The 24,319-nt window shown below is 43.1% G+C and overlaps 1 protein-coding gene across 1 annotated transcript; it reads left to right on the top strand.

Annotated features, from left to right (window-relative positions):
• Positions 1 to 369: 369 nt before the first annotated feature.
• Positions 370 to 16,587, top strand: cyp26c1 (cytochrome P450 family 26 subfamily C member 1). Its single transcript, XM_031905723.1, has 7 exons — positions 370 to 1,204; positions 4,206 to 4,453; positions 4,606 to 4,830; positions 5,926 to 6,201; positions 9,260 to 9,415; positions 9,948 to 10,526; positions 13,794 to 16,587. Exons 2-7 carry the CDS (start codon positions 4,250 to 4,252, stop codon positions 14,178 to 14,180), a joined length of 1,827 nt encoding a protein of 608 aa, XP_031761583.1. The 5' UTR covers positions 370 to 1,204; positions 4,206 to 4,249; the 3' UTR covers positions 14,181 to 16,587.
• The last annotated feature ends 7,732 nt before the right edge of the window (positions 16,588 to 24,319 follow it).

Here is a 24,319-nt window from a genome sequence, read left to right as displayed (position 1 = left end):
TGTCATCTCCCTACCCATCACCTACCTCTCTATCCATCCTGTTATTTATCTACATATTATGTGTGTGCCCTGTCTGTTCTATCATCTATATCGAACCGTGTATCCATTCCCACTTCTATCCTGTACCTCTCTCTTACTCTTTTATTTGTCGATCATATCTATCTATCTATCTATCTATCTATCATCTATCTATCATCTATCTATCTATCTATCTATCTATCATCTATATATCTGTAGACCTACCTATCATCTATCTATCCATATATCTATGTATATATTGTCTAATCACATAACCTACCTTTCTGTGTATATATCTCTGTCTCTGCCTTTCTTAACCTTTGCTCTCTCTACATTTCTATCTAATCTTATGATGTATCTTTCTGTTTATCTATGTGACCATTATTTATCTTTAGATAAGTATCATCATCACCGAATTACAATCTACCCGTTAATAGTTATGTGCCTATTCAGGCCGATCTCTCTAGGTGTATGTATCGCTGCCGATGTATCGCTGCCGATGTATCTCCGCCTGCGTATGTGTTTCTCCTGTGCCTGTAGCAGTGAGTGGGAAACTTTGCTTCACTCGGTGGATTTCAGCTGCACATTTAGCAGATTTTGCTTCAAGCGAGTCGCTCCCTAGACTGCTGCGCGGTATCGCTGCGGCGCTGATCTATGTACCATCTGACTGTCTGTCTGCGCCTGTGGATCTGTCGGTTGTTCTGTACTTACTAATCCAAGATCAGTGCAACAGTCGCTCATTGCCACGTAGAAAGTAACCGTTCCACTTCTCAATTAGCCACAAAGTCGCACCGGGTGAGAGCACTGCACCGACAAAGCGCAGCCCGACTCTCCCGCAGCGCACAGGGATCGCTCAGTAGTTACCTGGTCCTGTGAGCGCAGCCGCCCGTAGGGCCCACCTTCTGGGGCCCCTCTCCCCACCCAGAGAGCTGTCACATCAGCCTGTCCAGCTGCACATTCCTTCCATCAATAGCATCACCTCCAAGTAGCCAATCATCGCCCTCATTCCCAGCTCCTTAAATAGGCAGCCCAACACGTCATGTGTGAAGGGGGAACGTATATGAAGGCAATATGTATATAAATGTGGCGCTAGCCCACAGTACGAGCCATAGGATTTGCCTGATGATGTGGGGCCACCACAGAACATTCCTCTTCCCTCTCAGACTCCTGTTGGTGTGAAGGACTGGTGAGTAGTATATACCATTAGGGGTTTTGCTGTTCCTCCAATAGAAAACACCTGCTTAGGAAGTTTTGAAAAAGTTTTTTCACCCCCACCTCAGTTAAGTCAGGATATGTAACAGCCCTGTTCTTATTTCTCAGTCCCTTTCACTGTCATTTCTAGCGACAGAGGAAATTCCAGCCCAGCCTTTTGTCTCTCCTCTCTGTCTCTCCAAGCCCAACTTACCTTTCTCTTCATATGTCCCTTCTCTTTATATGTCCCTTCTCTTTATATGTCCCTTCTCATTATATGTCCCTTCTCTTTATATGTCCCTTCTCTTATACCTTCTCTTTATATGTCCCTTCTCTTTATATGTCCCTTCTCTTAATATGTCCCTTCTCTTTATATGTCCCTTCTCTTTATATGTCCCTTCTCTTTATATGTCCCTTCTCATTATTTGTCACTTCTCTTTATATGTCCCTTCTCTTATACCTTCTCTTTATATGTCCCTTCTCTTTATATGTCCCTTCTCTTTATATGTCCCTTCTCATTATTTGTCACTTCTCTTTATATGTCCCTTCTCTTATACCTTCTCTTTATATGTCCCTTCTCCTTATATGTCCCTTCTCCTTATATGTCCCTTCTCTTTATATGTCCCTTCTCTTATACCTTCTCTTTAAATGTCCCTTCTCTTTATATGTCCCTTCTCTTATAACTTCTCTTTAAATGTCCCTTCTCTTTATATGTCCCTTCTCTTTATATGTCCCTTCTCTTATACCTTCTCTTTAAATGTCCCTTCTCTTTATATGTCCCTTCTCTTTATATGTCCCTTCTCTTATACCTTCTCTTTAAATGTCCCTTCTCTTTATATGTCCCTTCTCTTTAAATGTCCCTTCTCTTTATATGTCCCTTCTCTTTAAATGTCCCTTCTCTTTATATGTCCCTTCTCTTTATATGTCCCTTCTCTTATACCTTCTCTTTAAATGTCCCTTCTCTTTATATGTCCCTTCTCTTTATATGTCCCTTCTCTTTATATGTCCCTTCTCTTTATATGTCCCTTCTCTTATACCTTCTCTTTATATGTCCCTTCTCTTAATATGTCCCTTCTCTTAATATGTCCCTTCTCTTTATATGTCCCTTCTCTTAATATGTCCCTTCTCTTTATATGTCCCTTCTCTTAATATGTCCCTTCTCTTTATATGTCCCTTCTCTTAATATGTCCCTTCTCTTAATATGTCCCTTCTCTTTATATGTCCCTTCTCTTTATATGTCCCTTCTCTTAATATGTCCCTTCTCTTTATATGTCCCTTCTCTTATACCTTCTCTTTATATGTCCCTTCTCTTTATATGTCCCTTCTCCTTATATGTCCCTTCTCTTTATATGTCCCTTCTCTTAATATGTCCCTTCTCTTTATATGTCCCTTCTCTTATACATTCTCTTTATATGTCCCTTCTCTTATACATTCTCTTTATATGTCCCTTCTCTTAATATGTCCCTTCTCTTTATATGTCCCTTCTCTTTATATGTCCCTTCTCTTATACATTCTCTTTATATGTCCCTTCTCTTTATATGTCCCTTCTCTTAATATGTCCCTTCTCTTTATATGTCCCTTCTCTTATACCTTCTCTTTATATGTCCCTTCTCCTTATATGTCCCTTCTCTTAATATGTCCCTTCTCTTTATATGTCCCTTCTCTTAATATGTCCCTTCTCTTAATATGTCCCTTCTCTTTATATGTCCCTTCTCTTTATATGTCACTTCTCTTTATATGTCCCTTCTCTTATACTTTCTCTTTATATGTCCCTTTTCTTTATATGTCCCTTCTCTTAATATGTCCCTTCTCTTTATATGTCCCTTCTCTTTATATGTCCCTTCTCTTATACATTCTCTTTATATGTCCCTTCTCTTTATATGTCCCTTCTCTTAATATGTCCCTTCTCTTTATATGTCCCTTCTCTTTATATGTCCCTTCTCTTATACCTTCTCTTTATATGTCCCTTCTCCTTATATGTCCCTTCTCTTAATATGTCCCTTCTCTTTATATGTCCCTTCTCTTAATATGTCCCTTCTCTTAATATATCCCTTCTCTTTATATGTCCCTTCTCTTTATATGTCCCTTCTCTTTATATGTCCCTTCTCTTATACCTTCTCTTTATATGTCCCTTCTCTTATACCTTCTCATTATATGTCCCTTCTCTTTATTTGTCCCTTCTCATTATATGTCCCTTCCCTTTGTATGTCCCTTATCTTTATATGTCCCTTCCCTTTATATGTCCCTTCTCTTAATATGTCCCTTCTCTTAATATGTCCCTTGTCATTATATGTATCTTCTCTAATCACCCTCAGCACCTGTAGATGGAAACTCAGAAATAACATTCTGCCTAAGGATAAAACATTTAATTGGTAGCAACTTTCCCCTTTACATCCATTAACCAATGTCAGTGTTTTTGAAGTTATTTGTAAAGGTAATTGCTATTAAAAGCAGTATCTATTCCTTTCTGCACTGTTGGTTCTGTCTCTTGAAACAATGTAGCAGAAATCGAACCTTGCTTGCTGCTGGGTCTTTTGATCGGCCAGTTGCTTCTACATTTCAACAGTCAGAACCAGCAGGGCAGAGAATAAAAAGAGACAATAGGATATAGCAGACATAAGTGCATACAAATAACTTTGTAAAATGTGTAATTACTGTATATTGGTAAGTTGGTTAGAATTACATATTTAGTCATTTGGCAATATTCAGTTTTTTGGGGTTTACATCCCCTTAACCATTTTGCCTCTAATAAATAATTGTATGGTATACATATATTGTTTAATTTCTGTATTGTGTGTATATATGTTTGTATCTATATATATATATATGTGTGTGTGTGTGTGTGTGTGTGTGTGTATATACCCAGGAGCCACACACATATATGTATCTAGTGTATTGGGCATCCCACATAAATAGCTGGGCTACCTCCTCAGATGAATAAAGTGCCCCTTTCAGAGAGTGGCTTTGCCTGCTGACACTGCTTTCCATCTCACTAGTCATTATTGGCACCAAGGGAGCCTGAAGCCCCACTGGCTACAAGATGTTCCTCCTTGAGATCAGTTACACGTCCTTCTTTGAGGCTGCCCTGACCTCAGCCCTCTCACTGGTCCTCCTGTTGGCTGCATCTCACCAGCTCTGGTCCCTGAGATGGCACAGCACTAGGGACAGAGGGAGCAGTTTGCCCCTACCCAAGGGCTCCATGGGATGGCCCTTCTTTGGAGAAACTCTGCATTGGCTTGTGCAGGTAAGAATACATTCTACATCCAGTATTTAGCCCATAGTATATGGGATGTTGCACCCTATAGTAGGGGCCCCTACAGTACTGGGATTGCAGGGTGCCTGCCTGGCACTTGGGCTGAATACCCCTCTTACTCTCTTCTCCCAATGTCTCCCCAGGGCTCTAGCTTCCATAGTTCCAGGAGAGAGAAGTATGGCAACATATTTAAGACCCACCTGCTGGGGAAGCCGGTTATTCGGGTGACAGGGGCAGAGAACATTCGCAAGATCTTGTTGGGAGAACACCACCTTGTCAGCACCCAGTGGCCACAGAGCACCCAAATCATCTTGGGCTCCAATACTCTTTCCAACTCTATTGGGGAGCTCCATCGACAAAAGCGCAAGGTGGGTGGCACTGACATTGCTGCTACATCTGCCTAGAAATAGTCCCAATATGCGATTTGGTACCAGGCCGGCAACCCCATAGCAACCCACCTGCAAGTACATTTAATGGGCAAGTTCCAAAGGAAACGGCGCTTTTTATGGGTTAATAGACCTTCTGCAAATAGAATATTATTTAATGCCACCCAGTGTAATTGGGTGATTCGCATGGGTATTCGCAGGCGTATTCGTATGGGTATATAGGGTATATAGCGACTTAACACTGCAGATATCTTCCCTTGTACATTATGTTACTAAAAATGTTGCCCTTGGCCAAAAAATCTTCAACTTTGGGATCTGTGACTGTTGTTGAACTACAACTCAATCAGCCTAAGGGGAAAAAAACAGTAAAGGGACTTGTAGGACAGGACAGTCGGCAATTCCATTCCCCTGTATTTCTGGCTTTTAGATTAAGTAGCGGAGATCTAGATAAATAAACATGATTATTATGAGTGCTTAACAAGCAGGTAATTACAGGGGTTTGGCTTCCCCTGCACATCCTGAGCCAGAGGGGTTCCGCATTGCTCTCATCTACATTAATGACTGCCGATTGCTGCCTGTTCCCTCCAGTCTCTTATTAACCCCTCATTGCCCTGATGCTGCCATTAGAGCTGTCACATTCCCCTGCTGACAAGAGATGCACTTGGGGCACCTGAGAAAGCGCCTCAGCCTGTTGGCTGCACTGGTCGGTACGATGTGATCGTACGATATGATTATATGACACACACAGGTAGAGGAAATAGTACCCATGAGGAATGCAGTTTTATTGAACTTGGGTAATGAAACCCCTGATGTGCCAAGGTGCGTTACCCAGGGTCGGGGGTCAGGCAGGTATCTTTAGCAGATCTCTATCGGGAAATGCTAAGTAAGACAGAGCTGTCATCCTGTAGCCTTTATTCACACAGGTGCATGTCAGCCCTACACACACGGTGATGCGCTAATTCCCCGCTATTATAATCAGTGGGTGATATTATTTGCCAGCCTGCGCGCAGTTGCATGAGTGTGAGAGAGATATAAATGTGTCTGTGCGATTCCCTCACCTCTCTGTCCCTCTGGCAGATGATGAGCAAGGTGCTGAGCAGCGCTGCCCTAGAGAGCTACCTGCCCCGGATCCATGAAGCGGTGCGCTGGGAGGTGCGCAGTTGGTGCCGGGGGGTCGGGCCGGTCTCTATGCTCTCCTGTGCCAAAGCCCTGACTTTCCGTATCGCCGCCCGGATCCTGCTGGGTCTCAGCCTGACAGACACACAGTTCCAGGAGCTGACCCGGACCTTCGAGCAGCTGGTGGAGAACCTCTTCTGCCTCCCCTTGGACATCCCATTCAGCGGCCTCCGAAAGGTACTGAGCCTCCCTCCCTGCTTCCCCCCATTCCTGCTCCTTTCCTAGTACCTGGGTGGGTGCCTGTTACTGTGATACTGGCATCTGCCTACCTCTGACTCCCCACCTGTTGCTAAACTACATCTCCCAGCATCCTCATCCAGCATCTATCTGTCAGGTTATAGGAAGGTATAGTACCTTTCTTTCTTTCTTAGGGATATCTACCCATTTAATCTATCATCTATCTATCTACCTATTATTATTATTATTATTATCAATAACATTTTTGTATAAAGTGCCAAAATATTCTGCAGCGCTGATCACGCTATCTGTCTATCTATCATCCATACTATTTATATCCCTTTAATCTATCTATCTATCTATCTATCTATCTATCTATCTATCATCATCTATCTATCTATCTATCATCATCTATCTATCTATCTATCTATCTATCTATCATCTATCTATCATCTATCTATCTATCTATCTATCTATCATCTATCTATCTATCTATCATCTATCTATCTATCTATCATCTATCTATCTATCTATCTATCATCTATCTATCTATCTATCTATCTATCTATCTATCATCTATCTATCTATCTATCTATCTATCATCTATCTATCTATCATCTATCTATCTATCTATCTATCTATCATATCATCTATCTATCTATCTATCTATCATCTATCTATCTATCTATCTATCTATCTATCTATCATCTATCTATCTATCTATCATCTATCTATCTATCATCTATCTATCTATCTATCTATCTATCTATCTATCATCTATCTATCTATCTATCTATCTATCTATCTATCTATCATATCATCTATCTATCTATCTATCTATCATCTATATCTATCATCTATCTATCTCTCTATCTATGTATATCTTTATTTATAAAGTGCTACTTATGTACGCAGCGCTGTACAGTAGAATACATTAATACAAACAGGGGGTTATTAAGATAATAGATAAATAATAATAATAAAAGTATTACAATAAACACAAATAAATAAAATATACAGTTGCAATAAGATAAGAGTCAAAGACACAAGAGGATGGAAGTCCCTGCCCCGTAGAGCTTACAATCTAACATTTTTGTATAAAGCTCCAAAATATTCCGCAGCGCTGATCTATCTATCTATCTATCTATCTATCTATCTATCTATCATCTATCTATCTATCATCTATCTATCTATCTATCTATCTATCTATCTATCATCTGTCTATCTATCTATCTATCTATCTATTTATCTATCTATCATCTGTCTATCTATCTATCTATCTATCTATCATCTATCTATCTATCTATCTATCATCTATCTATCTATTTATCTATCTATCTATCTATCTATCTATCTATCTATCTATCAATCTATCTATCTATCTATCTATCTATCATCTATCTATCTATCTATCTATCTATCTATCATCTGTGTGTCTGTGTATATATCTGGTTTAGGATTATTTCCATACACAATATACATTGGAAGAGACTTGTGCATGGACTCACGGGGTAGCACTTAGGCTAGGAGCACCTTCATTGCCTCTGTGCTTGTAATTTATAGGCACAAACATGCAAACACTACAAGCTGAGCTCCATACAAGCCTCTGCCCATAAATCATAAGCTTAATAGCAGCCACAGTATGTTCCAAAGCCATTAAATTGTCTGAACTAGATTCCCTTATTTGCTATACAGCAGCCCATATTGCAGAGGGACACGCAACACATTGTTCAATGGGATCACAAATTAAAGGAGACGGACACTTTGAACCCCTAATAACTAAAACTTTGTCATTTTGCCACGGCTCCCTGCTGGGTCAGACACAATGGCCAGGGCCCAGAATAGCAGAATAGCTTCACTGCCCATCCATTATCCCCTGTGGAATTGGTGGATTTAGCCATAGGGGATTCTAAACAGTGTGCAAAGCTGTTTGTGACTATTTTATTCTCTGGCAATTAGGGGAGAGAGGGGCTGGGGGAGGTGTGAGAGAGAGACAGAGAGAGCAAAGGGATGAGAACGGCCAAAGTGATGTGAGTGCATGGAGGAGACTACAAGGGGCAGAAGGTTTTTGACTTTTTCCCCTTTATAGTTACATAGTTACATAGGGTTGAAAAAAGAGTCCATCAAGTTCACCCTTTCAATGATATGATACACATGTTGTTAGACCCCTCCCTAGTTCATTATAATGTTAAACACTATATATATAGTTTATATATATATTATTGCAACAGTCACCTTGCTATTGGTTCTACAGCTACTGTATAGCAATATGACTTCTGTGTTCTTCTTAAAGGGGTGGTTCACCTTTTTTTCCAATTGGTCTTCATTAATTTCATTAATTGGTCTTTCCTCAGCAGCCAAAAACTATTACTCTGTGAGGCTACAATTTTCTTGTTGTTGTTATTTTTTATTACTTATGTTCAGGTAGTTGTCTCCTATTCATATTCCAGTCTCTCATTCAATCCACTCCCTGGTTGCTAAGGTAATATGAACCCTAGCAACCAGATAATTGCTGAAATCTCAAACTGGAGACAGTGAAATAATAAAAAAAACAGAAATAATAAAAAAAATGGCAATTGCAAATTTTCTTAGAGTATTACTGTCTACATCATAGTAAAAGGTCAAAGGTAAACAACCCCTTTACAGAAGGAGAGTTAAACTCGGGGGGTGCCAAATGTTAGGTTAGGCACCCCCAGTGATTGTAATCACTTATTACCTAACATTTTGGCCCCCCCCCCCCCCCCCCCCCCCCAGTGATTAGACCTTTCCTTCTCTTTTAAGGTGTCAAATTCTCTTATTCAACTGACATTACAGAAATATACAGAACTTTACACACAGTGTTCAGCATCTGGTTCAGTCCCTGCCCCTGAGTAACTTACAGTCCCTATTACTTTCATATTAGATTCCTTACCTCACTATTGCCCCAGTCCATATACAAATACAACCCCATATAAATCCCACTGGCAACATTATATCCCAGGGGCAGGCAATATGCCACTAGGATATAACAAAAGGGAGTCTGTTGTGCCATTGTGCTTATCTGTGTCTGTATTTATAGGGTATGAAGGCACGTGACACTCTCCACCAGTACATGGAAGAAGCCATAAAAGAAAAATTATCAAAAAGAGACCCAGATGCCTGTGAGGATGCCCTGGATTATCTAATAAACAGCGCCAAGGAAGGAGGCAAGGAAATCAATATGCAGGAGTTAAAGGTACATTCCAAATTAAGGAAAATGCTGAATTCTCTGCCAGGGGAGGTTGTATTAGAAGTTAGCACCCAGGTTAGCTGCCAGGATGGAAATGCCCTTTTTAAAAATGGCTCCTATTTGCTAAGTCAATGCATGGAGCCTATTGGCTTAGTTTGTGACCATAAAGCTCACCCCAAAGGATAGAGGGTCCTCCAATAAATATGCAGGTACATGTTAACTACAGGTCCCCACTGTAAAAAGTATCTGACCTCCATCAGAATCCTCTTAGTTCTCTATAGGTAAGCTTTTTGGGCCTTGTGTTTATTAACGGGGATCTTTCTTTTATATAAAAACATTAACTCCAAACAACTTTCTAATATAGATTAATAAAAAAACATTTAAATGGTTTTAAAGTTATCTGTAAATACTGGTATCTGTCTGATAAGGATAAAGTATCTGGGATTAATGAGAAAGGTAAAGTTCTTATGCAAAGGTTGAGCATATAATTATATATAAACTCCATTAAAATAATTTCACTTGTGTGCTTGGCTTTCAGGAATCTGCCATAGAATTAATATTTGCAGCTTTCTTGACAACTGCAAGTGCCAGCACCTCCCTGGTACTGCTCCTACTCAAGCACCCCTCTGCCATCCATAAAATCCGCCAGGAACTGGCATCTCATGGGCTCAGCGAACATTGTGAACAGTGTCTTCCTGCTACGGAAAACCCAAATAACAACATCCTTCAGGATAATGGGCATCAGTGTCTCACAGCTGGTTGTCAGTTGCCTCTTGTGATGGGCACTGAAGGGCAGGTGAAGACCCTATGGGAACAGACTAAACAGCTGCTCACTGATAGAACTGATCAAGACCCACAGAATTCTTTATCAAGTAAAAATCTCGTTAATGGAGAAAATAGAATCCAGGAGGCACCCTGCAGCCATGATAAGTCCAACTGCTCCCCAGTGCCAGGCAAGCTACAGAATTCTGTGTTTGAAGGAACCTGCCAGCAAAACATCAGCTTAGAGAAGCTCAAGAGCCTCCATTACCTGGACTGTGTGGTGAAAGAGGTTCTGCGCCTGCTTCCCCCAGTCTCGGGGGGCTACAGAACAGCACTTCAGACGTTTGAGCTGGATGTAAGTATAAAAGAATCATACATTGTGGCATGTACATACATACATGCATATATACATACATTTCTTTATTGGCATGCTACAAAGTTAGTAGGGCCCTTCACCCAGGGGGCAATAATTATTAGTAACTTGGTCACTTGGGCTCCCTGTGTGGTGGGCCCTGCCCAGGGTCTCGCCAACCCAGACCTGATCCCTTCCAAGATAAGTATAATGTATGTGCACTCTAGGTGGGGTGTGAGGACCCCTCGGGGGCGGCAGCCTAGGGTGTGCCCTGCACACCCCAGTCCGACCCTGGCCCGGCAACAATAAAATGGGGTAACAATTAAAAAAATCCTACCCATGGTCCACCCACACCCTGCAAGCCCTTAACCCGTTAAAGAAAGAAAGATAATAGATTAGTCAAATAATAGATAGATAGATAGATAGATAGATAGAATCAGTGATCCATTACAGTTTATATATATATATATATATATATCAACAAAATGTAGCAACAGGCACTCACGCTAAAAAAGATTAGAGATGCCTGGGTGCCGTCCAAAAACGAATAAATGTAGCAAAAAGTAACCAGTACCGAACTCACAGGACTTATTCAAAGCTCACAAAATTTATTAGAAAATTGTGTCTAACGTTTCGGCTACCACTGCAGCCTTTCTCAAAGACTGAGAAGAGAAAGGCTGCAGTGGTAGCCGAAACGTTAGACACAATTTTCTAATAAATTTTGTGAGCTTTGAATAAGTCCTGTGAGTGCGGTACCGGATACTTTTTGCTATATATATATATTATACAGTCAGGGCTCAGAACCTCGCCAGTTGAAGCTGCTGCAGGTCTGATAGAATAGCAGAGCTGTCAATCACTCACTCTGAGATGACTTTACCAGTGATTGACGGTACTTAGCCCACATGGTAATACAGTAGCCATGGGCTTTAGAGTACTTATCTCAGTGATGGACAGATGACCTCCCACAGTGGCCAAAATCATTACAATCTCACAAGCCCAGCAGGACATTAGCCCCCTGCTAAACTGCCCAGCCCTCCACAGATCTCTGCCCATGTTTGAGATTCTCTGTATAAGAAAACAACTGTCACCAAGGTTCTCCTTTTATACTTGTTCCAATAAAAACCTTTAAATAACTCATGATATCAGGGCAACTTCTGGGGATCCCAGCTCGAGAAATAAAAACATATAAAGCAAGAATGTGCAACCTGTGGCCCACTGGCTGTTGTTGATCGGCACAGGTTGAACATCTCTGAAAGGAATAGTAAGCGTATCATACAGCTGTTACACATTGCCCCACTGTGTATTTTGTACCATCTCTGATAACATTTTTAACTAATGGGTTCAGAACAAGACTGGGTGGGGGGGGGGGCAGTGCAGGGCAAAAGTAGGTGCCTTCCTTCCCCCTATCCTCAGGCCTCTAGCAAGAAAATATAGGCACGCTTCACCCTAAGTATAAGGGCATGACTTGAAATACCACCCATGTAATCGTGATCTCCCCTTCTGCTAGTCTCCCTGCCATGCCTACCCTCACAGATGCCGGGTCTAGTTACTCTTATGTTAAGCAGGCCATCATACAAGGGAAGATTTAAGCTGTTGATTTGGCTTTTAGACCTAGGGACCAATTTATCAGTGTGAAATAAAAGCTCACCATGAGATTTTTAGAGCATTTATCAATAGGTGAAAGCTAGAGTTCACCACGTGATAGATACACCTTTAAAAAAATTCCATAGAAATGAAGTGTGTTGGAATTCTACTGTGGTGAGCTCTAATTTCTCACTTTAAAAAAATCTTCCCCCCCCCCCCAGTTAGCAGCTTATCTGCCCATGTATGGGCCCTTCCAAATAGATATCTGGCCAAAAATCATCCCTTGGCCAAATTATCGGATTAGCCTGGTATTGCCCAGCCCAATGTTGTCATCATGTGTATGGACAGCATTATACTATCATGTTTATCTGAAACTGCCCAGCAGGGCACCTAAACCATTTGAGCCCCATGCCATGTAGATAATTTACGCTCTCAGATTTTGGGTTCACGTTAAATGCTCTTTCTGATCTTAAACCAGTCCTGTGTGATATAAATCCCAGTATAAAGTACTGTAGAATTGAAGCTCAGGTCATTGCTGTTTGTATATTGAGTAATATCAGTCCTTAGTCTTTTCTGCTGCTAAAAACATGTCAGATTTCTACCATTGTCTCTATTGTGCCCAAATACATGGCATGAATATAACACATACAACTCTGCACTCCCCTAATGGGGAAAAGCATAAGATAAGCATGACAAATTCTAAAATTCCTTTAAAGGAATATGCTGTTTAGTCGCCCTCTTTTGGTGGAAAAGAGCATTTTTCAGCCAATGCTCATCAATTCTTATAGTCTCAGGCAATAGCATTACTGTGGTTAAGAAGTACAAACCAAATGAATGAGCTGAAAAGGCATAATTTGCATTGTGCATGCACCCTGATGACCTGGGGGGTTGAGAATCGGGTAATGGGGGAATGAGGGACCAGACTATGGGTTCAGAAGGGGTACGTGTCTAGTGCCCAACCCTCCCCCACCCCAGCACTCTACATACTTGCCTCTTCTGCCTACTTCTAGTTCTGGCCAGGGACAGATTTTAAATATGTGCGCTCCTAGGCCCTACTCCCCCTCTTCCCCCCCCCATGCTCACACCCCTGAGCGCTCGCTCCCCCTCATCCCCTCTAGGTGCTTGCACCCCCCGGCATTCGCCACACCCCCTTACCAATTGGCTGTACTGGGGACTGGATGGGCGGGAGATTTAAATAGCTGCCAAAATCTCCAGTCCAATCCCCAGTGCAGATGAGGCCTAGCGGGCCACGATTTCATTCCCGATCTTTGCTGCCCTGAGCCCTGGCCTTTTTGGCATGCCCACAAATCCAGGCCTCATTCTGGCTCACTTGGGTTTGGGTCAGGGGTCTGTGTAGACCAGATTCTTCCACTACCATCTCAGTAAACCCATTCTGTACAGACCTTGCTTTTGTACATTGAGGCATTATTGTACTGAAACGGTAAAAAGCCTTCCCAAAACTCAGAATAATAGAACCGGGGGCCTTTCCCAAACCATAGAGCACAACTCCATACCATTATTCCTCCTCCACCAACTTTAAAATAGGCATTGTGCCTTTAGGCAGGTTGTGCTACTTACTGGTACCAGCAGTATACTTAATTCATATAGGTGAATGTTCATATCTTACTGGGTATATCTTACTGATATAGTTTAATCAAAACTGATGCACATTCTTTCCTTTCCCAGGGTTACCAGATCCCCAAAGGCTGGAGCGTTATGTACAGCATTAGGGACACCCACGAAACAGCAGCGGTGTATCAAAACGCCGAAATGTTTGACCCAGAGAGGTTCAGCACGGAGAGAGACGAGGGGAAACTGGGCAGGTTCAACTACATTCCCTTCGGTGGAGGCGCCAGGAGCTGTATTGGGAAAGAACTGGCACAAATCATTCTCAAAATCCTGGCCATGGAGCTGGTAACTACTGCCAAGTGGGAGCTGGCCACGCCAAGCTTCCCCAAAATGCAGACCGTGCCAGTCGTGCACCCAGTGGATGGACTCCAGCTTTCCTTCAGTTTCCTAGGCTCTAACGACAGTGACAAAGCAGCAAGAAATAGGTCACTTGCCAATCCCTGAACTTATTAACACTTAAATTATTTTATCTTTGGTTTCTACACAGGTGCATTTACTGCGTGTAATGTAGGTACTGTAACAGGAATAATACTATTTATAATGTAATATTTATATGGCTCTTGGCAGAAGAGTATAGGGTGATACTAAGCTATAGGAATAAATGCAGTTATTTTATTAATGTGCATGGTTTTGCAATTAATTGTGTAAGAATTTCTGGATGATACCTGGGGCATACGGTTGCACCCCCAGGCAAAGTATATTTCTGAGCACCAACACTCTATATGGGACCTTACCAGGCCCTAGGCCCTCCTGCAGTCACCAGTTCTGCTACCCCTATAGTTATGCCACTGGATTATACTGTTCTACCCAGTGTACCAGGAAATCAACCTTTGTTCTGCCATTCTATACTTTGGCACATCAGCAGCCATGTGTTGCTAGTGTGCTTGGCCTTAACAACCATGCATTCATCAGAGCGACAGACTGGAAGACAAGGGAACATACGGTAATAATAATAACAACAATATTCATAGCTATTTTATTAACAAGTAGATGCTGGGGCTCATTTGCTAGAGGCCCACCAGGAACACTGATAGTTTACAAACAAATATTTCTTTCTTACATCCCTCAAAAACATTGTCAGTAGACTGCTGAGCCACCGCAGTAACACAAAGCATGGCACTTACCAACTACTCGAGTCAATAAATGGATGGCACGTATGACTTTTATTATATTAGCCCCCCTTCCTCCTTAAATCTGAACTCTTTAGTGCCTTCTGCATATGGAGTAATCCATTCTAATTTACAACCAGACATTTTTGTGCCCAATCCATGAATCACTGGCTTAGCAGAAAATTTTGGCACAATGGTGGTCTTTGGGTTATTAACACTTTACCCCCTACATCCCTTGCTTATTGAAAGCACAAAGAGTCTGATATATATATACATACTTCTAAGTCCCACCTGACCCCAGTTTCTATAGTAGAACCAGGGTTTAGTGATGACAACAAGGCCTGGGGCAATAGTCCCAGTATGACACCATGTTTATATATTACCCAACATTCAGCTCTCCAGTTGCTATCAAACTACAACTCTCAGTATTACCCAACAGCCAATGGTGGAGACTGCAGATTTGACAGCCTTGATATACTTTCTTCCCTTAAAATTACTTTGTTCCATAGATGCAGCCACCTTCCAGAAGACACATTCCCTCTGTGTTTGCTTTGTGAAGCCCCTGCTTGTGAGTGCACAACTATAGCCCAGAGTAGAACAATACTAGCGCTATACTGGGTATTGCATGGAAACGTTAGCTACATAAGGATCTTTTATTGCCTGCTACCACTGGGTGGTTTGCATGCCAAGGTGACTCTTGCTGCCTCTCCATATCGCAGTCCCTCATTTTCTTTGCCTTCTTATTGGAGTAAGGAGAAAGACTTGTTTATAATGACAAAGTAGGAGGAAGTATATTTAGTAAACGTTTATGGGCAGAACATATTGTGGCGCTTCTCTATAACATGTAGTGTGAATATTCCTACCTTAACTCTTTCATAAGGAGGTCTAGTCAGTCTATTTTGGCATATGACATGTACTACAATATAGATATTTATTGCAGGGAATAATGTAGCCCTGTACTGGAAAATATAACGATATTAAAAGTGAGGAAGGAGTTCCATAACCATAAATATATAAATAATAAATATAAAAGCACAAGGCACCAACATGGCATACCATTAAGCACTCTCATTAAGCACTATATATATATATATACATTTTCAATGATATATATTTTTGTCATTTCGTGTGACCTATTGGTGAATAATGAAAAAACTCTTAAGTGGATTTCCCAGATCCTATACATTTATACATAGTTACAGATCATCCCTTTTATTTAACTGTGTTAGGATTTAACATAGAGTAACACTGTATCCATATTATATGCAATGTGTTTTGTTTTGAAATCTCATATAACAGAGCATTTTTCTATGACTTTGGTGTAAAACTATTGGTTTAATGTTCCAGATTTATTTAGAAAAATCCAAAGTGGTTTGTGCCAATTAAGCTATACATTTCCCAGAGCATTTGGTATCCACTTGCATTTTGCTTTTGAACGATGGGTTTACATTATTTGCCTGCCGAATGCTGCAAATCTGTAATTTACTATGACAAATCTCGGCTATTAGGCACTGGATGTTATGGTCTCTGTATATATAATGTAGACTGGGGCAACCCCATTGCTAGATTCATTCATTTTAATAGTCATTTTTACAATAAACCGGTTCATTGTTGTAAATAATGGACGAACTGAAGTCAAAGCCATTAAACCTTATTTCCAGGCACCAGAAAGATTCAAATCCGCATTATAACTTTTTTTTATGTTAAAAAATAAATAAAAATAAAAACAAAGTGCTAATTTTGTTAGTCAATTCGTTTATTTACTTGTGTAAAGAGGTTTGTATTCCCCAAATCGGCCGACTTTTGATATTCATGACTTTATCCTAATTATCCTAAGCATTCCCTTCCCCCAAAGTAAAAATTTTAATCCCATCCATTTCAATGTAATTGAGCTTCTCCCTAGGAAATTGCATCACAACGCAGTGAATAGGGGGATTTACAAAGTGCTGATTACAACTGTGTGGGCTGCCCTGTAATCCCAACATTGTGCGGACTGGTCAACCTTAAAAGTATCGGCCCGTCGGCCTTTAATTGGATACACCGAATTGGTTCCTGGGTGGAAAGCAAACGCTCAGGGTTCTGCAGTTATTTGTGATCAGTAAATAAAGATGAAGCCTCAGGGTCGAGGAAGATCGGTCAAATAAACTAAGCGGGATACTGAGGGGTTTTATTGAAGGATTCGTTAAGAAACAGATAAGAGCCAAATAATATCCGTAGCTGTCGGCTTTTACTAAGCGGGACGAGAAGGTTTTCCCCCGGAATGTGCCACTCTGGCGGGTGTATCTGCTCAGAACGAGTAATCAGGGGTTAAACCTGGATTGGGAATAAAACAGGCACCAGTGCTTTGTGCAATATGAGCATTGTGAAAATGATGGGGCTGCCAATGTAATTGTGGGTGAAGGCAAACGGAGACAATAAGAGACATAGACTGGCCACTAATTATCTATGGGGGTTTCCATTCACCCAGGTCATGATTTACACTATTCAGTACTAAAAGGTGGATTGGGAGCATTTTGCTACAATAGCCCTGGGTGGGGCAAATTGCTAGAAACTGCCACATCCATGCTTTGATTGGCAAAAGCATGGAGCCTAGTGGTACACTTGTGGTTCCAGATACTGATGCCCAAGGCAAGGATGACAAGTTATCTGATAACCCCCCTTCTGCTCACAAAGAACCCCCTCCACCTCCTCACTTACTCCTGCTCCATGTTGAACAGCACTGCTTCTGGATTGGCAAAACCCACTGGGCAACAGTGGCCTTTACATAGGGCCCTAGCACCCTGCTTCCAGCACCAGTTGCACCCTAGGTTCTAGTAATATTCAGCTTGACCAGAAACCTGTGGGGCCATGTGTTTACCTGCAGGTCAGGGGGGTTTGAACTGAGATTTGGGCAATCACTGTGAGTTTGGGTTGGATGCAGGTTAAATGAGGAATTGTGCACCTCCTCTGCTCCAGCAGATTCCCTGTCTCGGAACCTGAGTTGCGCACAGTAGTAGCATATGAAGCAGTATGTAGAACTGGGCCCTTGAGCGGACATGCAATGGGGCCCCCCTACTCCTCCCTGGATGCTCGTTTTCTCTTTTTTAATAGTTGTGATACGGCCTCCAGTGGGCCACTAGGGAGCTCAGGGCTGGGTGCCACCACACACTCTTTGCCCCCAGTAGTTAGGCCCCTGGTATTAAGCAGAACATGGGTGCAGATGAGGTGCCGGGGCCTTCAATGGTAACATTTTATGAGTATGGGGCTCATTCACAATTTTTTTTTTTCAGAAAAAATCATATTTTTTCTAATTTATAGAACTTTTCATAATGACCACGATAATATCATTAAAATTGCACTACTTTTTTGTGGTTTTCATTAACTTCCACAAAAAAGTAGTATTTTTCACAAAGACTACGACCATTTTGGAATTCATTCAAGCTTCGGTATCGTGCCTATCTTTTGGCCAGGTTGGGTCTATAGAGTGCCATTGAGCCCTATGGAAGGCTTCCAAAATCATGAATTAAAGATTCAAAGCCAGAAAGGTTTATGAACCAGTTAGTACTCAGAAACTTAGTGAACTATTATCCGTAACCCACAAGTGCACCGGTCATGGTGCAGACGAGCTGCAGTGTCTCTACATTACTCAGTAGTAGGGTTGCACCTACCAGTACATACTCTTTTTTTGGGCATTTTGTTGCCAATGTCGAAGGCAATTTCTTGTGGGTCCCATGTGTTCTATCCCTTAGAGATCTCATTACTAGATCCCCCTGAACTGTGACACGGCGATCTGGTGAAATCAGTTGGACGGGACTAGGCTAACAGTTGTTGGCAGGGTGACCTCTGTTTGAACCAGGAGCTTCTGCCCTTCTGACCTTGTCTTTAAGGTGAATCTTTGTGGCCGTCCAAGGGAAAATCTGCAGGCGTCAATGACTAACTTTAATGAGCTCGGCTACTGAAGGCTCCTGTCTCTTTAGAGAGACCCCCTTTAAATATTAACCACTTGGCTACCAGAGAAGATAAGGGCAAAGCTCTGGTACGATATGTTTCATATGATCACAAGATCCGCTCATTTAGTGAGGTCGCCCACAAGCTGATCTTTCCACCAATAAGGGCAGGGGTACGCGGGGAGATTAGTTGCGCTGCAACAAATCTCCATTGTTGCGGGCAGGGCTGCCATTAGAAATCACGGGGCCCCTCACAACAAATTTTTCCAGGCTCCCCCGAGCATCCTTCAGCTCCCCCCAGCATCCTCCAGGGCCCCCGTAGCATCCTTCAGCTCCCCCCAGCATCCTCCAGGGCCCCCGTAGCATCCTTCAGCTCCCCCCAGCATCCTCCAGGGCCCCCGTAGCATCCTTCAGCTCCCCCAGCATCCTCCAGGGCCCCCGTAGCATCCTTCAGCTCCCCCCAGCATCCTCCAGGGCCCCCGTAGCATCCTTCAGCTCCCCCCAGCATCCTCCAGGGCCCCCGTAGCATCCTTCAGCTCCCCCCAGCATCCTCCAGGGCCCCCTATGTCGGCTCCCCTGCAGGCTCCGACCTTGCCAATGTCCACCGCTATGTCCTGCTGCTCCCCGCTCCATCTGCGCTTATATAAGGTTGCGCCCCGTACGTGTGACGTCACTACACACGGGGTGCAACCTTATATAAGCGCAGATGTAGCGGAGAGCACAGGACATAGCCAGCAGTGATAGGGCCCGGACATGATTTAAGGGGGCCCGAGCTAAGAAAACTCTAGCCGGGCCCCCTTTAAAGTTAAAAACGTCCGGGCCCGGGACGACTGTCCCCCCTGTGCCCCTCTGATGGCGGCCCTGGTCGCGGGTGACATCTCCCCGCAATACCATCCCACCAACTAGAATGTAAATCGCCAGTGGGATGGCATACGCGGCACTGCGATGTCCTGCAGTCGCTCAAAGTTTCCTCTGAAGACAACTTTGGGCGACCACAGGACATTGCAGCGCCGCGTATGCCGTCCCACTGGCGATTTACATTCTAGTCGGTGGGATGGCATTGCGGGGAGATTAGTCGCACGCAACAATGGAGATTTGTTGTAGCGCAACTAATCTCCCCGTGTACCCCTGCCCTAAGGCAACCAGTACCATTATACCACAGACTTATTATTGGCCAGGTTTGCCCATTTTGGCCAGGCTGCCTTCACAGACAATTACTATTGATAGGTGTATTTTGAACATGGCTGGATCTTTTCAGTCTGCTTTATGTGCAACTACAAGTCCCTGCGGCCGGACCCCCAGACGCCTATGGAGTGAGTAAATGAGCAGCCACTCAGCGGGTTTCTAAGGAGAGTGAACTAATGGCCAAGTGAGCCCATTCCTACCCAGCAATTAGTTCTCACATGGTGCGATGAAAAGGGGCGTTCATTTTATTTTTTTGACCCCGGTCCAATGTGCCTTTAATGAATCTGTAATTCTGCATTCATTTTGTCCCCTGTAAAATAGCTGGCGGCGGGCACAATAAGGCTCCCTGCGGTAATTATCGCTGCTCACACCACCGTAGCGGGTTATTTGATGAGCAGTGAACTTGGCAAGGCTGCTGGCAGGGTTCATTCAGATGTCACGGTCCGTGTTTGTAGGTCACAAGCAGGTCAGCTCCTGGGAACTGGAGATGTGCCCGGGGGTCACTGTGTCACCGCATCCCCGCCCGGGCCACTGACACGCTACACACAGGCACCAGGAATGCGCAGCCCCCCCCCTACCTGGGATGGAACGCTCCGCCGCCTCCAGTGGGCGTGGCGTGGGCGTGTCTACTCGGACTCGGTGTTTGTTATGGGGGCGGGGGCTCCTGTGCTGCTGCTAGTTAGTTATAATAGGTATAGTAATAAGGATTAGTTCTTTTCTGGATTGCTTTATATAGCGCCTGCATTTGTTTAACTACAATTCTCTGCATCTGCTGTAGCAGGGCGTTACAGGGTTGGTTGACCTTTAGAATAACTTTTAGTATGTTAGAGAATAGCAACTTTTTGGTTTCCTTTTTTAATTCATTTTTTAAGGAGTCACTGACCCCGGCAGCCACAAATCTATTGCTTTGTGAGGCTACAATTTTATATATTCCTTTCTATTTAGTCCCACTTCACATTCCAGTCCCTCATTCACACCACTGCCTGATTGCTAAGGTAAGCAAAACCCTAGCAACCAGACAGCTGCTGATATTCCAAACTGGAGAGCTGCTAAACAAAAAACTACAAAAAAATAAAAATGAAAACCAACTGCAAATTGTCTCAGAATATCAATGTCTACATCAGGGGTGGCCGGACTTTTTCCATGGGCGATCGACCAGTGACTCCTCCCCCAAGACACATTGTGTGTACGCATTCACGCCGCACTTCCACATCCCCCGGCTTCGTCACGATCCACCAGAAATCCATGTGGGATCGAGTGTTGGACCACGATCAACGTTTTGGCCACCCCTGGACTACATCATACTAAAAGTTAATTTCAAGGTGAACAACCCCTTTAAAAGCTGGAGAGCAGCAGGCTGGAAGTAGGAGTTTCCATTGCCTCTCCTTTTAAACCTGACACCTATAGCACACACATGCCCAGCAGGGGTGGGCCAAGCTGACTGGGCGCCCTAGGCAACCCGGTCGGCAACCTCGCTGATCCCCAACCCCCCCCCGTGCGTGTGCTTTAGTGCGCGTGGGGGGGGGGTTCGCGATGCGCTAGCGGCTAGATCATTGCCCCCACCGCGTAATGACAAGCGGTGGGGGCAATGACTAAAGTGAGTGGACTAGGGGTAGGCAGGAGAGGCTGTCTGGCGCCCCCCAATCGTTGCGCCCTAGGCAGCTGCCTCTTCTGCCTACCCCTAGTTCCAGCCCTGATGCCCAGTGCCAACTGAAAGGGACGGCCTGATGCCAGGAGGCTGCGTTAATAGTGTAGACATCACAACTGGGCCTCTGCACTAGAATAGCTCAATATCAGGTTGATAAACAAAATTTGCCACACACTGCTGCACATAGCACTTGGCTGAAGGGAGAATTCAATGGCAATAGATATGGTTGCACAGAAACAATGCAGCGGGCAATGTGCTTCTGATCTAATCACTGCATTCATGAGCCATGCAGCAGCACAATTGGTTTTGTAGCATTTTAAAAGGTTGCATCAATGCCCAAGGAAACCTTATATGTATAGGGCGGGCTCATTATATAGAAGGGATGTACAGTTTGTATATTGGCTGTATGTAGATTAAATATTGACTCCTGCAAACTTGGAGACAATTGGTTATATAACCTATGGTGTGTTTGGGGGCCCATATAGGCACACAATGGCATTTTTGCTGCTTCTTCGTGTATATTAGGGTTCCTCACTAAAGCAAGTGCAGCTGTGGGGGCAGGAACTTGTCTCTATGGCCTAAACCAGGGATCCCCAACCTATTATACCCGTGAGTGACATTCAAATGGATTTGGAGAGCAACACAAGCATGAAAAAAGTTCCTGGAGGTGCCAATGAGAGTTATAATTGCCTATTTAATTGCCCTATGTGGACTGGCAGCCTATAGAAGGCTCTGTTTGGCTTTACACTGGGTTTTATCCAATCAACACTTGCCTCCCAGCCAGAAAATAAAAAATGGGCACTTACTTTGAGGCCACTGGGAGCAACATCCAAAGGGTTGGTGATGCACTTTGTGGCTATTATACACAGGCAGATTTAAGCTGCCAAATTGGGTTCTTCAGAAAGATTCAGCACCTTATCTGCTAGTGTATGCGATTTTCCAACAGGCCTTTCCGGATGATATCTGCCCAAAAAAATGGCCAGATATTAATCAGGCAGCCTTGATTTTTCAGTTGGATCGAGGACAGCATTGGCTCATTGATTCAGTCCTTGCTACCACTTCTAGTATCCCCTTTATTGTAAGGTGAGCATATGGGGGAAAGATTAGTTCATTTGGCAAATCTTACTGTGTATGGCCACCTTTACACTGTGCCACTAGTGCTCACATGAGGGCAGGGAGCCAGAATAAGCCCCTTCTGATTCACTGCATATCACTGAAAGGTCTGTCTTTCCTTCTAAGGTGCAACCAAACTCCCTATAGGATGGCTGTAAATAAAAAAAAAAATACATTTTTTAATTAAAATCTGTCATGTGGGCCCAGATTTAACCTACATGTGCCAATATAAGATGCTGCCTCAGCCCCTCCAGACTCAGTTGCACTGATATGTCACCAAAAATTGTGCAAACATCAATCAGGCTGGTTTGGAAATCCGATGAGGATCACAGTGTTGAGGCAGTCCCTGCCCAATCTTCCCAAAATGCTTTTCCTCTGGCAATAAAGTGAATCGGCAAAGAAAAAGCACACAAGGCACTTCATTTTCCAAAGTTGCCTGCAGTTTCCTGCACAGGTGCCTTCCACCAGCGCTTCACATTATTACTTTTTGTGGAAATGCAACATCCTAAACTTCTGACATAACAAAAAATTGGGTGCCATAAAAAAAATCAGCATGACAACCATGAATTTCTCATTCAATGATGTTTGGGTGCAAACGAAAATATGACTTCAATTTAACATAAGTTTGACTGGAAATTTGAGCCCAGCAGAACAAGTAGAAAGGTCCAGCCATTCCAGAGTCAGTGCCAGGTAAATCCTGTTGACCAATGTGCATTCAGCACTATCGGATCACATAAATGTCACCTCTGTGACACAGTTTTGGGCTGTGTTCCAATCAAGCAGTAGCCTGGAGATTATTAGAGATGGACATATGTCAGATATTTCTGGATTTAGCCACCCAAATGCAACTATTGGCTCCCAGGCCAACAACTGGGTCATCTGGCAGGCCTACGGAGTCCGATCAGGTAAGGATCGCATCAACATACCAGTGTGGTCCTTGTGCAGCGGGATTATCTAATCTGTCATGTATGGTTCAGGCAGGTTTTTGGGATGGCCCCATACACAGGCTAATAGGCACAGGGGGTCACATAATAAACTTACAAATAAGGTTCCCTGAATGAAATGCAGGGGTATTAGAGATCCATATGTAACACCGTAGCGCATATAAATACAAGGAGGGTTTGTTTTTCCCCAAACATGACCTCTGTGCTGAATGCAGGGGATGTTTATGCCACTTTATCTGCTTTCCCAGTGCATATTCTCTGTGTCTTTGGGGAAGCAGCTTAGATACATTGTTCCAAATGCATTACATTAGCCCCTGCACTCTCAAAGCAGTCTCTCTCTGCAGCCCATGTATTTAAGAATCTTAATTAATTGATTGTGAGGGTTGATTATTTTAGGTTTCACTACTCCTTCTTTTCAGATTCTTTATTATTCATCCCAATAGTCAAACAAATGCTTGGTCATTGCCCTAGCAACAAAACTTTCATAAAAAACAACACTCAGAATGCCACTGCAAGATGTTGGCTAAAGATTAGCTGAACCTGGCATACTGACATACAGTGACTGGTGATACAGCCAGGACTGGATACAGCTCTAAGGGGTAGCCCATATATAAAGAAATACTTTAAAAATCCCCTAGCCACTGCTGGACATTTGCAG

This window comes from Xenopus tropicalis, chromosome 7 (assembly GCF_000004195.4).
Source record: "Xenopus tropicalis strain Nigerian chromosome 7, UCB_Xtro_10.0, whole genome shotgun sequence".
In the NCBI taxonomy this organism is placed as follows: domain Eukaryota; kingdom Metazoa; phylum Chordata; class Amphibia; order Anura; family Pipidae; genus Xenopus; species Xenopus tropicalis.
Note: the sequence above shows the minus strand (reverse complement) of the source record. Positions and strands in the feature narration are given on the sequence as shown.

Excerpts from the sequence above, each read along its gene's own strand:
- cyp26c1 (XM_031905723.1), top strand. The coding sequence starts at position 4,250 with ATGTTCCTCCTTGAGATCAGTTACACGTCCTTCTTTGAGGCTGCCCTG. Across the intron at positions 6,202-9,259 it reads CATTCAGCGGCCTCCGAAAG|GGTATGAAGGCACGTGACAC; the intron begins GTACTGAGCCTC and ends CTGTATTTATAG. Across the intron at positions 9,416-9,947 it reads TCAATATGCAGGAGTTAAAG|GAATCTGCCATAGAATTAAT; the intron begins GTACATTCCAAA and ends CTTGGCTTTCAG.